General features: G+C 59.1%; 1 protein-coding gene across 2 annotated transcripts in view; it reads left to right on the top strand.

The window, feature by feature from the left end:
• The window catches only part of RPTOR (regulatory associated protein of MTOR complex 1), a 231272-nt gene that overhangs the window by 191909 nt on the left and 23855 nt on the right, over window positions 1–15508 (top strand). The window contains exons 13-20 of one of the 2 annotated variants that reach the window (XM_075562327.1): window positions 1310–1420; window positions 7769–7843; window positions 10630–10695; window positions 11053–11244; window positions 11568–11708; window positions 12554–12671; window positions 13708–13848; window positions 14161–14319. In XM_075562327.1, the coding sequence (XP_075418442.1) occupies window positions 1310–1420; window positions 7769–7843; window positions 10630–10695; window positions 11053–11244; window positions 11568–11708; window positions 12554–12671; window positions 13708–13848; window positions 14161–14319 (1003 nt within the window). The remainder of the gene's footprint in view (window positions 1–1309; window positions 1421–7768; window positions 7844–10629; window positions 10696–11052; window positions 11245–11567; window positions 11709–12553; window positions 12672–13707; window positions 13849–14160; window positions 14320–15508) is intronic. The other variant, XM_075562328.1, reaches the window with a different exon arrangement.

Raw genomic sequence — 15508 nt, forward strand, 5'->3', positions numbered from 1 at the left:
TCACTTTTGAGAGAGCTACTTGGTCTGCCACAGCCAGGCAGTGGCGGCCCGAGCCCTGTCTCCGGCCTATTGTGGACACAAGGCCAGAGTGCCGGTCCGGGTTTGGGTGCCCACTCAGAAAAAGAGAGTCAATGGGAGCAGAGTCTGAGCGATGACTCTAGTTTCTTCTTTTTCCCCGACAGACGAATCACAGGGAAAAGTAAGGAGGATAGCGGGAGCTGTAGGTTCAGAGCTCCTCCGTGTTTCTGTTGGAAGCACAGTTGAGACGTTGCAGTTTTTTAAGAGGACGTCATGAGGCAGCAGGAAGTTTCGCGCTGTCTGGGTGTTACTGAAGCATGGTTGATGATGTTTTAGGTTGATGGTGGTGTGGTCGTGTGGCTGAGGCTGGGGCCTGGTTTTATAAAGCCACCCAGGGAGAGCATGCACTAGGTGCTTCCCAGTGAATTAAGAGGTGCCTGAGCTTGGCCTAAGTGTCGCGGGGCGGGAGTGGGGGGATGGAGGGGCAAGCTGTCACATCCCTCCCTCTCACATGTGCATTTGAGCTTCTCACGATGTGGCCTCCGCAGGTAGCTGGGACTGACCGTCCAGCCCCCAGACACAAGAGCTGAGGACATCAGAGTTAGGAAACACAACAGTGCCCTTTCCTTCTGAGAGCCCTGGCCACACAGCACCACCACCACCACCACCCCCCCCACACGCGGCCTGGTCCCCAGCTGCTGTGCTCTCAGGTGTGCGCACATGCGTGATGCCAGCACTTAGCCATCACAGACACACTTAGCGTGCGTCGTGTTTCAGGAAGATGCGCATTGACATGGTTTTCAGAGCTGATGTGGCCCCTTTAAAGAGTTGGTTTTACGCTAATTGGAAGTGTTGTCAATAAGTAACAAGATACAGGGAGGTGCTGCCTGAGACCTGGCAGGAGCAGGGCTGCACCAAGCTCCCTTTGGAGCTGGGCCAGTGACCCGGCTCAGACAGGTTGCTGTGTGCCCCCCCATCGGAGGCAACACCCTGGAGGGAGTGGGGGCTACAGAGACAAAGGCTTGAAAGCAGCTGGGCTGCCCTGGGTTGTGGGCACTGGGCCTCCATGGCCCCCTTACCTCCCTTCCCTGAAAACAGCGATATGGGGAGGGGAGCACCAGGCTGAGCCTCCCCCCCACCCCCATCTCTCCAGTGAGAATGAGTGTACCCCTTTCTGAGGTGCTGCCCTGAGCACTACCCAGTCAAGACCACCCCACCCCTAGCACCCCAGGCAGGAGTGAGCAGGCCTGCAGGCGACCCCCTTGGGCTCCTCACACACTTGTGTCCCCAGGCCCTGTCTGTGGGGATCTTCCCCTACGTGCTGAAGCTGCTGCAGAGTTCAGCCCGGGAGCTGAGGCCCCTGCTGGTCTTCATATGGGCCAAGATCCTCGCGGTGGACAGTGTGAGTACCCTGCCAGCCCCGGGGCAGGCCAGGTGGTGGGCTTGCTCATGGAGTCTCCTGCCACTGGTCTAGGTCCCACTGACCCCCCTCCCCCAGAGTAATGTAGAGGCCTGCCCTTGTCCCCATCCCTCCTCCTCCGCTACGCTTGCTCAGGCTAACCTGTGCCAGGTGCATTCTGTTCCCCACCTGGGCTGTTCCCGACCCTCGTACATTGTCACTGCCCTTTCCTCGCCCCACCCTGAGGCAGCTCTATGCCCTTCCCCACTCCCCCACTCCGAACCCTTGTCTGTGCCTCCACCTGGTGCTTCTCAGGCCCTGCCCCTAGGTGGCACGGACCACTGGGGAGACTGCACATGGGGCGGTGGAGGGTGTGTGGAGGACGGGGTTTGAGGGGGAGAGTCCAGGTGTCCTTACTAGAAGGGGTGGGTGTGGCAGTAATGATTAAGTCCACGTTGACCTCTTGCCTCTTGAGTCCAGAGGTCAAAGGGACACGTGACCCATGCAGGGGACCCCTGGTCTGAAGGCCCTGGCCCTGTGATGAAGTAGGGTGACAAGGAAAAATCAGACCAGGTCTTCTCAACCCTCCTTGATCCCACACACACCGCCCAGAAGCCAGTCTGAAATGCCCCCACATCGGCCACAGGGCCTGGCACCCCAACCTGCTGTCCATGAGCCACGATGCATCTGCCTCGGTGGCCCAGCCACCCGGGCCGAGGGGTCGGCCTCCCAAACAGTCCTCTCAAGTGGCACTGCCCAGGTGGTTCCAAGACAGGGCTTCTCTAGTGATATCTTCTGTGGGTCATTACCAGGGGGCGGGGCCTTACCACGCCCCTTCCTGAGCTCTTGCTGCTGGCAGCCTAGTTGAAGGCCTGCTGGTCCTGCCAGCCGGTTCTCTCGGAAAGTCTGTACAGAGACCATGTGCTACCTGCCAGCACACGGGGCTCCTGCTTCGGTGACCTTGCTGCTCCCCTCAGCCATCCAGGCTGACCTGACGTCGGAGAAGAGTGACCACCCCCAGCATCCTGGGTGCTGCACTCAGTCTGCTCTTGGTCTTCCTTGTTCCATAATGGTGACAGTCAGTGCCAGGAAAGACTGGGGAAGGTTACTCAAGGCCCAAGACAGAGCCTGTGGTTAAAGGTGGAGGCTCTCTGGTGCAGAGAGCCAGGTGCCCGGCTAAGAGAGCATGGGTCCGACATCACAGCCGTGCCACGCCGTGCCGTGGGGGAGGGTGTGGCCGCCTGCTGTGAAGATGGGGCGGCAACTGGCTTGAAGAATGTCACAGTAAGAAGCAAGCCCACACCTGCCCTGCACAGAGCCCGGGGCCAAGGAGGAGGCACCTCCAGACAGAGCGGCCTTTCTTTGTCTCCTGCTTCCCTGGGTCGGGCTGCCCTTGCTCTGTGTCTTCCTCCTGATGACCCCAGTCAGCCCAGAGTCTGGGCAGGAGTGGCCTTTAGGACACGTGCCGACTGCAGCCCAGCTGTGAGGACGCCTGCAGCCGTGCCTCTGCCTGGTCCCTTAGAGTCGGCCCCGAGGCAGGCTCTCAGCCAGCTGGAAGCACCCTGGGTTCTTGTACTTGCCTGCAGGCCCCTCGTCCACCCTGCAGCACATGTCCCAGCCAGCTTGTTGCCCGTGTTTGTTTGAGAGACATCCCCCCGCTGGAGCATCTGCTGGCTCGCAGACGAGCGGGGTCAGATTTGTCTGCATCACCCCACAGGAGGGAACATGGACCTGCAAAAAAAGGAGTGGAGAGGGAGAGCAGTGGAGATGTATGATACGTGGAAGAATGCATGGCTCTCTTCCTATGTCCATTCTGCACACGTTCACTGTTTGAGCAAGGATGAATGCCTGCGTGCTGTGCAGCTCATGGCACACGTAAAGGCCAAGGATGTGATCATGGCGAGGAGCTGTCCCATCTCACACTTCCCTGCGGTGGTCTAATAGAGCTGCAGGGGCTGTGAAGGCGAGGGATGTAACCATCTTGCGCCCGAGGCCACTGCTGCAATGAGAGCATGGAGCATTACAGCTAATAAACCAGCACATAAAGTCATAAAACTACATGCCAGTCAAACAAGAAAAGTTGAGGGAGGAGAACAAAGTCCGATGGAGGGACAAGATAGTAGATTTCAGTCTGTCCATCTCGATCGTCATGGTAACTGTAAACCAGCTGAGTGCTCCAATTGGAAGCAGACAGTCATTGGATACAGAAGGCAGAACGACTGTCACCTTCCCCCAAGTGTGCTCTAAATAAGAAGACACAGGTCAGACGTCAAAGGGTGGGAAAAGACCATGGTGCCATGAGCCCCAAAGACACCTGCAGTGACTGCTATGTCAGCCAGAGTGAATTACCACTGGGTGGAAAGGTCCTTACATCGCAAGAATCTGACCACTGTGAATGTGCAGGTGACTCGATACAAACTCAGGGAGAAGAGGGCTCCACAGCGCAGCCAGCTCTTTCAGGACTCACTCTTCTCGGTAATTAACAGAGCCAGCGGAGAGAGAAGACTTGGACAGCCCCCTCCACCAGGGGAACCTAACTGACACTTAGAGATGGCGTCACCCTCGAGCAGCAGAACACATCCTCCTCAAGTGTCACTCAGATGATCCTCCGAGAGACCAGATCCTGGGCCACATGTAGTGTGTGTCCTCTGACCCAGGCCGTCCAAGGAAGCCTGACAGAAAAGCCGCCCCCACACACACTGGGAAATGAACAGCACACTCTCAGTAACCCACCAGGTCACAGGGTGGAGACGGCACAAAAACAGAAACACAGCCTCTCTCGGTGTGTGAGTCACCACGCTGCTGCGCGAAAGGGACTATTTCGGCACTGAATGTGCCAGGAAGGAGACGGTCTCGAGGCAGTGGGTGATGGCAGCTTCGACCTGAAGAAACTATTCAGAGAAAAGCAGATCGGAGCCAAAGTGTGAGAGAGAGGCCACAGTGGGAAGTGCTCCGAATAAAGAGAAAGGCGTCAGAGAACAGCTATTCAGCCAGAATCTGACTCAAAAAATCCTTCAGATGCTCAGCCACCTGCCACACTCGGTCATGAAAAGCAGAAGCCGGGGAAACTGCAGCGCAGGAAGCGGGCGCCCGCGTTAGGTCTCTTGAAGGCCCCAGGGGCAGCAAGCGGCACTGTTGTGTTTGGTGGTGGTGGTGGTGCGTGGGCCCCTTGTGGCAGCCGCCGTGTCAGTCTGTCTGGGCACGGCCTTCCTCTTTCACTGTCCCTCTCCCTTGCCAAGAATGCTGGCTTTTTCCAGGGCCTGGTCTCTCTGTAAAACGCCGTCCAGAGTGCAGGTGTCTCGCATCCACGGTCTTGTTCTTGCTTTCAAAGGGCATCCGGCTGTATTCTCCCGAGAGGGATGTGCTGCTGGTTCTGACAGCCATGCTACCTTCAGGATCTGGCTTTGGGACTTGAATTCAAACACATGCTTTCTCCTTTGCTTTCATTCATTATCCCACTTTCCCACACATGTGAGGCCACCGAAAATGCCACATATTGGGCCAGTGGGTCCACCTTAGTCCTGAAAGTGACGCCCTGCCTGACCACTGTGAAGAAGGGGGCAGTGCATACGTCCTTTGATTTCCTGACTACAGTTGGACAAGCATTGGCCGTGGGTCTCAGCGAGATCAAATCCCTGACGTGGTCACTCTTTCCCTCATTGACCGTGACGTTCCTATTATTGGGGCAGTCGTGAGGATCCTGGTCTTCCCACTGGGTTGCAATCCACCCTGAAGGCTGCCGACCAGACCACGCCATCTGGTCACCAGCCTTCCTCCAGACCTGATGTCACGGTCTTGAGGTGGCCCAGCTTCTCAGAGTGGCAGCTCAGCACGCAGACTGAGTACATGTGGTGGCAGGCTGCCCCCGACACCCCCTCCTGATTTTGAGCCATGTAGCATATTCTCCGTTCTATTTGAACGACTCCACTTGGTCCATACAGTTTCTGCGCAAGCACAATGCGCTGTTCTGGAATTGCCGTTTTTCTCAAGATTGTCGGTAGTTTGCTGTGATCACACAGCGTCGGTCTTGTTTGCAGAGACAATGAAACACAGGTAGACATCATTCTGACTTTCAGGCAGGGTTCATGTGACGTGTCAGCAGTGCTAGCCCTCTGTCCGATGATTCAGAGATGTTGTGACTCGGTCCCCAGAGGCTGAGCCTGTCCACATCCTTAGGGCCAGGGCAGCTCTTCTCCGCCCGTGATCTGCGAGCCTCCCAACCTGGGGGCTCACCTGCCAGCACCGTCTCTGACCATGGTCTCCTATTGAGAGGTGGGCAGCATGTCCCTCCTCTGCAGTCTGCCCGTGGTCTGGCATCCCCTTGAGGTCTGCTCGCCTTGGGTGACGCGCTGGTAGCTGCTGAGGCCGCACGGTATAGCGATGTCCCATTAATATTAGGAGCCCTTTGATGCCCACAGACTCCGTGACCTAAAGCAAAACAGCCGAAGACACACACACCTTGCTCAGGCAGAGCCATCGGTTCCAGCAGCAGTGGGCAGCTAGCTCCTGCCCCGTGTGGTAAAGGAATAACTGCACTGCCCAGTGGCTGTCCAGGGTCACTGTGAGTCCTAGACACAGTGGTAAAAGGCTGAAACCACTGAATGGCTGTGTGCCTGTCATTACACAGCACTGTCAGCTGTGAGGCTATGCTGCCACGTGGGCCCCAGGGGCGGTGATTATCCCATGTTACAAATGACTGCTTTCAGGCCCGAATCCTGCTTCTCAGCTTCCCCCATGCAAGCCTCGGACCTGGCCTCCCCCGTACCACGTGGTCACAGCGAAAGCGCTACCGAGGCCCTGGAACCCAGGGGAGCCTCTCCCTCTTGTCGGTGCTGGGGAGGCAGCACAGGAACGCCATCCCCACTCCTTGGCGGGCCGATTCCTATGTGCATGCAGCATGGGCTGTGCCTCAAGAGCACAGGGCATCGACTGCCTGCCCGCCCCCAAGGACTGGCTGCCTCAGGACTGCCCTGAGCTGGCACGGGCTGAGGCGGCTGCTTGAGGTGGAGCCATTGTGACCACTGTTTGCATAGAAAAGCATGAGCATGGAAGTTTCAACAAGGATCCTCCTGGCACAGGGGTGCAGTGCCTTGCTGCTAACTGGGAGATCAGCGCTTGGAACCCACAGTGGCTCCTGGGGGTGGTGGGGGGCGGGGGCCACCTTGGAAATCTGTGCAGGGGGCAACCTTGGAGACACTCTTGGCTGTCCTGCGCCGTCCCGTGTGCGATGGGGCGCTGCTACTGCCTGCTCCCTAACAAGCCTGTTGACTCAGAGCAGGGGTTCCCCACCGTCCTCATGCCTCAGCCCTTTCGTACAGTGCCTCATGTGGTGGGGACCTCCAACCATAACATCATTTTCATTGCTACTTCAGCACTGTCATTTTGCTACTGTTATGAATCAGGCGACCCCTGTGAAAGGGTCGTTCGACCCCCAGGTTGAGAACCACTGGCTTAGTTAGAAAAGTCTGGGCCAAGCCCAGGCCAGGAGCCAGCTGCTACTGAGTGGGCACCACCTCTTCATCCAGCCAAGCAGAAGGGCATCCATGGGGCTTCCCTCGGTTGAGTTTTGTGACACAGTTGGCAGACCAGGCCTTCCTTCCGTGACCTTGGGAAGATGCAGGCCTCTGACCTCTCAGGACGTGGCCCCGCACCAGCAGTTCCTCCGAGCCGGTGGCCCCTCATCACCTTTAAGCCCTGCCTTACTTGCATCTAAGCGCCACCACTGTGGATGCTGGCAAGCAGGCAGAACTGACTTCCTGGGAGGTGGGGGTCACAGCACACCGAGTGCCAGGCCTTCAGTGCCAGCCAGGGGGCACACACTGAGTGAGCTGCTCTCTCGGACACACGTCCAGGGCGCGTCTGGACTCTGTGAGCCTTGAACCTGAACCAGCAGCCACTGGCCCCTCCCAGGCAACAGCTGTGCCTAGGCAGGGGGTGACAGGTGGTGTGACAGGTCTTGGCAGGTTGACGGGGAGGCGGGTTAAGGAATCTCTTTTAACAGGCTTCTGGGAAGCACTGAGCCAGCTCCCCTGCTGCCTCCCACTGTCCAGACACTGACCGCTGTGGGTATGGGCTGAGGTTGGGCTGGGGAGAGGCCCCTGTGGAAGCAGGACCCAGGGGTGTAACCTTGCTGTGTTCAGTGTCTGGATGTCCATGCTGGACGGGCCCCAGCACACTGCCCGCCAGCAGAGGGAGGGGCAGGGTCCTATCTGAGACTGAGGTCTGTCTTCTCCCACCGCACCCCCCCAAACCCCCCACTCCCGCCACCAGCTGAGAGCTGGGCTCCCCCTGCTGGCGGGGAACTGATGAAAGGATCGTGTGGCCTCACAGCCCCTCTTCTCTGCTTCCCAGTCCTGTCAAGCCGACCTCGTGAAGGACAACGGCCACAAGTACTTCCTCTCTGTCCTGGCAGACCCCTACATGCCGGTAAGACTCACAGACACTTGACTACTCAGGGCCTCCACCTCCTCCCAGGCACGGTGAGCCGCCCCTCCCCCCCAGTCATGCATACCTGCTAAACTGGAGTGCACAAGCAGGCAGGTGGGCCCTGGTGAGACGGCCTATGGCAGATTAGGGAAACACTATGGAGCCTAGGCACCTGGTGCCCCACTTTCTGTAAGCCCATGCCTGCCAAGCCGCCTAGACAGGGTGCTCCGCCTGCCCTCCCCAAGGAGGTCTGAACTGCGGTACCCACAGAAACTGCCTCAAGCCTTGCCCCACCTGTGAGTGGCCCCCCCACACACACATACACACACACTCTTGCCAGCCTCAGTGTGCAGGTAGGCTGGCTGGCTTATGCTTGTCTGCTCTCTCCCATGTATTTTGGTTGTCTTCATTTTCCGCTCACAGCAGTGACCCCTGTGCCCCCGGGCCTTGTGGCCAAGCTCTGGGTCCTCCGCACACTGACGGCTATGCTGCAGCCCCTCTGTCAGCACACCTCACTGAGGGACGTCTTTCTCGCCGACACACCTCTCCCCGCACTCGGCCGCTGGAGGGGGTGGTAGCCCATGGTCTCACATAGCCTCCTTGTTCAGTGACCGTCCTGTAGAATGGGGGTGTGGGGAGATTATGTTTTAAATACGCTATCTTGTACGAGGGGGCTTCCAAGGTTGGCGGAAAACGGAATTAAAAGATAATGGAATTTTTCCATATAATTGCTGAAGGCCCCTTGTGCCTAATGGTTTAAAACTGAGTAATCCGTGACTAGCATGTATGATAATCTCCTATCAATGTTGTACCGGTAATTCCATTACCTTTAGCTCCCAGCATAGGAATGAGAGCAGAGCAGATTGGCAAATCATTCCTTAATGAAGCTGTTCCACCCAGCCCCTTGCATAGCCTCACACTCGGCGTGTGTGGCTCCTAAAGTGCACAGGGCAAGGTAGCGGAGCCCGTGCGCTTCAGCCTTAGTGTCCTGGTGGAGCACTGGCGTCAGGCTGGGCCCGGAGGCCCTGCTGTTGAGGGAGAGGAGGAGCCACGTGGACTGACGCGACAAGAAGGAGGGCGACTTGGAGCGTAAGGAAAGGTGTGGTGTGGACAGAGGGGAAGAGACCTGAGGGGACTGTGGGAGCAACACCCACATCCTGGTGCAGGACCCAGACTGGGCACTGCCACTGCACGTGAGTGCCAAAAGCCAAGAGAGGAACCGGAACAGTCGCCCGGGTCCTGGAAGAAGCAGGGACCTTTGTGCAGGAGACCCTTAGACAGCTGCCAGCCCCACTCAGGAGCACCCAGCAAGAACACAGGCCTGCTGCGTGTCATTGCTAAGTGTCGTCTGGTGGGTGCTAACTCATGGCAGCTCAATACAATGGCGCCAAAGTACCTGAGGACTATCCACACCAGGCTGTCCATACACTCCTGCACTTCATCTACGTGTGCACACCATGGTGCCCCCTGCACTCCAGCGCCTCTTGTACCCGCCCATGCCAGGGCATTCCCAGGAAGGGAACAGGCTCAACACTCAGAGAATTTGCTCCCAGAAATTGAAGCTAATAGATTGTCTGAAAGAGACTAATGCACAAAAACAGTTTTATTCTATCACACAAGACGACATTTCTTCACAAAATACTTCTGTGCCTAGTCTAAGAAAACAACTGTTTTGTGCTTTTTTCCCCACATTCTCAAAAATCAGTGAGTAGATGGTGGTATTTGTTGTTGTTAGTAAATAGGGCTCTTTGAAGGTGAAAAAACAGCTCTTGTGGTTGGAGACAACGGTGCAGTAAAGGAATCCCACAGCCAGTGACAGCATCCGTGAGAGGGGAGCGGGGAGGAGCAGGGCCATTTGCTGCGTCCTCGGGCAAGGAGGGGGGCGGGGGGCGGGTTGGGGAGAAGAGTATCTGGAGAGAGAGGGAGATGGGGGGGGGTGTTGGGGAGAAGGGTATCTGGAGGGACAGAGCAACCGCTACCTTTGTGGTTGGACGAAACGAGGGCGACTGTAAAGACATGAACACAGAGACCCCTCACGATGAGAGCAGGGCCTGCTTGCAGACGAGCAGGAATGAGCAGGTGCGCTCAGGTGCAAAGGAGTGAACCACAGTGACACCGGCGCAGGCTGTGGGCAGCAACTGGGTCAGAGCAAGCAGAGGCACCACGTGCAGGCGCAGACAGTCAGCCGGGACTTCCACGACAGAGGCTTAAGGGACAGGGTCCCTGACAAAGCCTGGCGCTTGCTGACCCCCCGGAGGCCAGCCGTGAGGACTGCAGGTCAGTGAGGAGGGAGTCGGGTGAAGGAAGACACAGGCACATCTGAGAAGACATTCACCGTGAAGACGCCAGGGGCTGAGGCCCCCGAGAGCCTTCCCTCACCAAGGGGGATGCAGCAAAATGACCAGACTCTGCGCAGTGTATGTGCCAAACATCACACGGCCCCCTTAAAAGATCCCAGTGAGCTGTGCGCTCCTGGGTCAGCGGAAGGATGCACAGTGGAAACTGGTGGCTCCAGTAGAAGGCAGAGCTAGGCGTGGGGAGGGGAGGGAAGCTAGAGTGCTTGTCAGCGCAATGAGATGAGATGCCTTCCCAGGTGAGGGTGATGTGGCTCTGGGGACTGACATGCCCTGGCCCTGGTGCCTCCTAGGGGCCATCTGTGTCCTGGGGTCGGGCTTTTCTGTGGACTGCAGTCAGCCACAGCAAGGCAGGCGGGTCTCACCCGCGTTATGTAGTGGGAAGGTGGGTTCAGTGCTGGGGGAAACCCCACTGGTGTCTTCTCTCTGCAGGCCGAGCATCGTACCATGACAGCCTTCATCCTGGCTGTCATTGTCAACAGCTACAACACAGGGCAGGTGAGTGGCAGGCACCCAGGGTACCCCCCAGCCTTTCCCCTGGGCCCTGCGTCCTTCCCCAGGTACCCCAAACCCTGCAGCCCGCTGGCATCATCAGGCTCCGCATCACAGGCAGGCAGCTTCACGCGTCAGGGACCCTGTGTGGGGTTTGCTATGACCTGTGTGGCTGAGGAGAGACCACAGGCTTTTCTTGCGCAGTACCTGCGTTCACCAGCTAGGCACACATTGCTGGCATCGCCCAGGGACCTTTGCAGGCTGCAGATGAGGGAGGTGGGGCAGGTGTGTTGTCAGGCTGGGCTTTCTCATGAAAACTGGGGGCACCTGGCCCGGCCTCTCATGGAGCTGTGCCACCCACAGGAAGCCTGCCTCCAGGGGAACCTGATTGCCATCTGCCTGGAGCAGCTCAGCGACCCCCACCCACTGTTGCGCCAGTGGGTGGCCATCTGTCTCGGCCGGATCTGGCAGAACTTCGACTCGGCACGGTGGTGTGGCGTACGTGACAGCGCCCATGAGAAGCTCTGCAGCCTCCTGTCGGACCCTGTTCCTGAGGTGAGCTGGTCGCCAGGGCCCTGCCCGTGCTGGCAAGCAGCCGTGCCAAGGCCTTCATGAAGACTGAAGATGGGGGGCACAGGCCTGGTTCAGGGGAGAGTGTCCACTTAGTGGGTCTCAACTAGAGTCAGCCCTTGGGCCGTGGGCAGCTCAAAGCAGGGGCGTTATTGATTGCATCCACCGAAGTCGCTACTCCTCCATCCCAGGCTCATGGTGCCCTCCCGTAGACAGTGAGACACTGGCTGAGCCGAGCTCCGTGAGGACAGTGCTGAGCAGACCCCTTGCCCCAGGCTGACCCCGCTCCACCTCCCACCCGCTCCCAGGTCCGGTGCGCCGCCGTCTTCGCCCTGGGCACGTTTGTGGGCAACTCTGCTGAGAGGACTGACCACTCCACCACCATTGACCACAACGTGGCCATGATGCTGGCCCAACTCATCCATGATGGCAGCCCCGTGGTACGCAAGGTGTGTCCACCTCGACCTCCCCGCCCCTGCCCAGGACGGTTATGTCCACCCCTGCCCCTGCCCAAGGCCATCATGTCCACCTCTGCCTCCCTCCCACCCAGGATGGTTACATCCACCTCTGCCCCCCTGCCCAAGGCCATCATGTCCACCTCTGCCCCATGAAGAGGCTTAGAGAGTCGCCCACAACCAGGGTTCAGCAGAGTGGAAGATGGGGCATAGACAGACACATCCACAGCCAAACAGATGCCTCCACATTGGCAGACAGACAGACAGACACTAGCACACGGGCCAGCCCCTGCACACATGAAAATCCTTCCCCTGTCTAGGAGGCCCCCAGCCCTCCTCCCCGGCAGCACCTCCATCCCGGCGGACAGCACTGCCCATGCAGGCGCAGTCGTCCATGTAGGGTCTCTGTCTGCCTCCGTCTTCAGCGCGCCTGTGGGGTTTGAGCCATCGTGACGGGGAGATGGTGTGCTGTTTCTTGAACTGAGCTTACTGGGCCTCAGAGCCATGTTTTGGTTCTAAAACTTAGCAGAGACTAGAAACAAGCCTTTTGCAAGTTTTAAATTAACAGGCCTGACTCTCCAGTGGCTCCTACTTTCAAAGAGGGAGGTGGGGTTCACGAGAGCAGCCCAGCCTGGCCACTGTCCTCTGGTCCTTTCTTGCCTGTGGGATGACCCTCCACTGTCAGTCACGCCTAGCAGCCTGTCCGTCCGCAGGTCCTGGCAGTGTTCTGGAACGTGTTGGGGTTCCCCTGGCCTGGCACCTGTGGGGCTGGTGCTCACCCTGAAGCATCCGCCCCGGGGCCCCCGTTGTGGTTGGCACCACATCCCCTCTTCCCGCAGGAGCTGGTGGTGGCCCTGAGCCACCTGGTGGTTCAGTACGAGAGCAACTTCTGCACTGTCGCCTTGCAGTTCATGGAGGAGGAGAAGAACTACCCGCTGCCCTCACCTGCAGCCTCAGGTGTGGCGCCCCGCTCTCGGCCTGAGAGTAGTCCAGCCTGGGGGCCCAAGCTCCCACTGGGCAGCTGGGAAGGGGCAGCACTTAGAAGGCTGGCTCAGTTGGGCACTGAGAGTGGTGGCGGTCACCCAGCACAGCAGACTTGGTCGGTGCCCTGGGTGCCACCTGGAAGCAGTGCTTCCTGCAATGTGGCGGCTCTGGAGTTTCACACACACAGGACGGCGCCCAGTTGGAGCCTGGCCAGCACCTGCTCGAGCCCTGTGGACACTTGTGTCACCAAGGCCTCTGGTGGGGAATGGGGGCGGGACCAGACCTGCCCAGCCCCTTGTGGGATCTGGACAGACAGCAGGGCCTCCTTCCATTGTGGGGGCCACAGCTGAGCGCCAATGGCGGCCCCTCCCCTGGGATGAGCCAGCCCCTGGCAAGCCCCCGCCCTGCAGCAAGCATCTCGGGCTCCTCAGCCAAGAAGGTGGGGTCAGCAAACAAGCCAACAGAGTGGGCACCACCACGTATGCCAACTCCTAGCCAGCCACCCATGTGGGTCGGGGTCCAAGGTTACCCTGCCTCCCCTGAGGTGGCTCAGGGTGGAATTGAGCCGGCAGCCTTTGGTAAGCTGCCGAGGGAGTTAGCCACTTACAAGAGGAAATGCTGAGCCTGCTTCCTGCTACCAGACCACCACCGCCCACCCTGCCCATGACCCCTACAGCCCTGTGTCCCTGGGGAACCTGTTAGCCCGCTTCACTCCATCTTGTGACTTCCCCTTCCCTCTGCCACCCAGCACGGTGACACCAGCTCATCGTGGCACCCCGTAGGACAGGGTGGACAGAGCCTCTCCCTCCCTGGGAACGGCTGGTGGCTCTGAGCTGTGGCTGGTGTTCAGCAGTCCAACACGAAGGGCGGCCGCTGTGCTGCCTCCTGCCACGTCCCCAGACCCTAGGAGTGGGCGCTCGGCTTGGCTCCTCCCTTTCTGCCACCTCACCTGGCTGCCCATCAAGAGCTGTGTCCCTACCGTAATTGCCCCTCCTTCACTGTCCCCTAGAGGGAGGCAGCCTGACCCCCGTGCGCGATGGCCCATGCACCCCCCGACTGCGCTCCGTGAGCTCCTACGGGAACATCCGTGCAGTCACCACCGCCAGGAGCCTGAATAAATCCCTGCAGAACCTCAGCCTGACGGAGGAGGGTAAGGCACCACTGACACTCGCTGCAGCAGGGCGAGCACCCCCCCACCCCCGCCAGCGGCCTGCTGCGCTCCGTCTGAAGTCCCCTTTGGACATGGCTGTTCAATGCTCAGAAGCGCCACTGCTGACTTTGTATTTGCTGTCCCCTCGGGTGTGCTCCGGGTGTGAGGGTGCTATGGGTGGGTGAGTGGTGTGCGGCAGTGTGTGCAGGAGCACGTTGGCGTGGGAGCTGAGTGTGCATGTGAACCTGGGCCAGCTTGTGGGGGAAGGGCAGGTCTGGGTCTTGACTGCCCTGTCCCATCTCGTCCCCACAGCAGGCAGCGCGGTGACCTTCTCGCCCGGGAACCTGAGCGCCAGCAGCAGCGCCAGCAGCACCCTGGGCAGCCCTGAGAACGAGGAGTACATCCTGTCCTTCGAGACCATCGACAAGATGCGGCGCGTCAGCTCCTACTCCTCCCTGAACTCGCTCATAGGTCGGTCACAGGGCGGGGCGGGGCGCCCTCAGCGGGCACGCACCGTGGGAAGTGTGGGCTTTGTGCTCCCCGAGCACGAGTGTGCCACAAGCCCTCACAGCGTACCCTAGAGCGCGCCCGGCCTGCACCCAGAGGAGAGGCGCTGGCTGTGGTTTCCTGGGGTTCTGGGCAGGCTGTGGCTGCGGTTTTGCAGGTGCTGCCTGCTCAGGTGCGTCAACCCCTTGTCCGTAAAGGAAAGGAGAACACGGCGGGCTTGGCCTCCAGCGCGAAGAGTGAAGCGCTCAGCGTGGGCTGCCGACGGCAGTCAGCCGTTTGAAACCACCTGGCACTTCTGCAGGGGCAAGGTGCGGTGCAGCTTTCTGCTCCCGTGAAACTGCCAGCCTTGGGAAGCCACGGGGCGGTTCTTGGCTCCGAGGCAGTCTACTCGATGGCAGTGAGGGTTCGAAGTCTAGTCACAAGTACACTTGGCCCGCATTTCCTTCTTCCTCCTCACTGCTCTGGGAAGAGCCGTCCGTGTAGCTCCGGCGTGCTAGGAGTCGGGGTTTCTGGAGCAGGCTGTTTCAGACCGAGCTCGCCTGCACGCAGCCTCCTGGCTGGCGCTCGCTGCAGCTTTGATTCCCAATTCGGATGTTCCCCTCATGACCGTGGGCCGGCCGGTGTCTGTGTCTTCTTCAGCCGCCACTTCCCCACCTGAGTTGCCAGCAGGTGGGCCAGAGAAGTGCCCGTGGCCATTCCTGAAGGCAGGCTGCCCATTGCTTTGGTGTTGTCTGTGCACCTGGGTCCACGTGAGGAGGCCTCTAGGTGCACGTCTTACGGTGGCCTCAGCATGGACCTGCCTCAGTGCTGTGTCCTTGAGCCCTGCTCTCCTGTCCTGCCTCTGTTGTGGAAGGAGACAACAAAGTAGCTCATGGGCTTCAGCCAGCCTTTCTTTCTCTCTCATGTGAGCATGTAACGCTCCGGTCCTGCATGGACCTCTCGTTCAGTTCTCATGGTTTCTGATCCCTGTGACCAGCCATCCACCACAGGACACAGACTGACTCCTTCCACACATCCTAGAGGTAGGCCATCCCTGACCGACCTCATGTCATATGAAGGGAGAGCCACTGCTGACAATCCCCAACCTAGCCAAACGTATGTGAGGATCTGGCCAGCTGTCTCCATGAGGGCTGGCTGGGTGGCATGCAGAATA

This window comes from Tenrec ecaudatus, chromosome 10 (genome assembly GCF_050624435.1).
Source record: "Tenrec ecaudatus isolate mTenEca1 chromosome 10, mTenEca1.hap1, whole genome shotgun sequence".
Taxonomy (NCBI): Eukaryota; Metazoa; Chordata; class Mammalia; order Afrosoricida; family Tenrecidae; genus Tenrec; species Tenrec ecaudatus.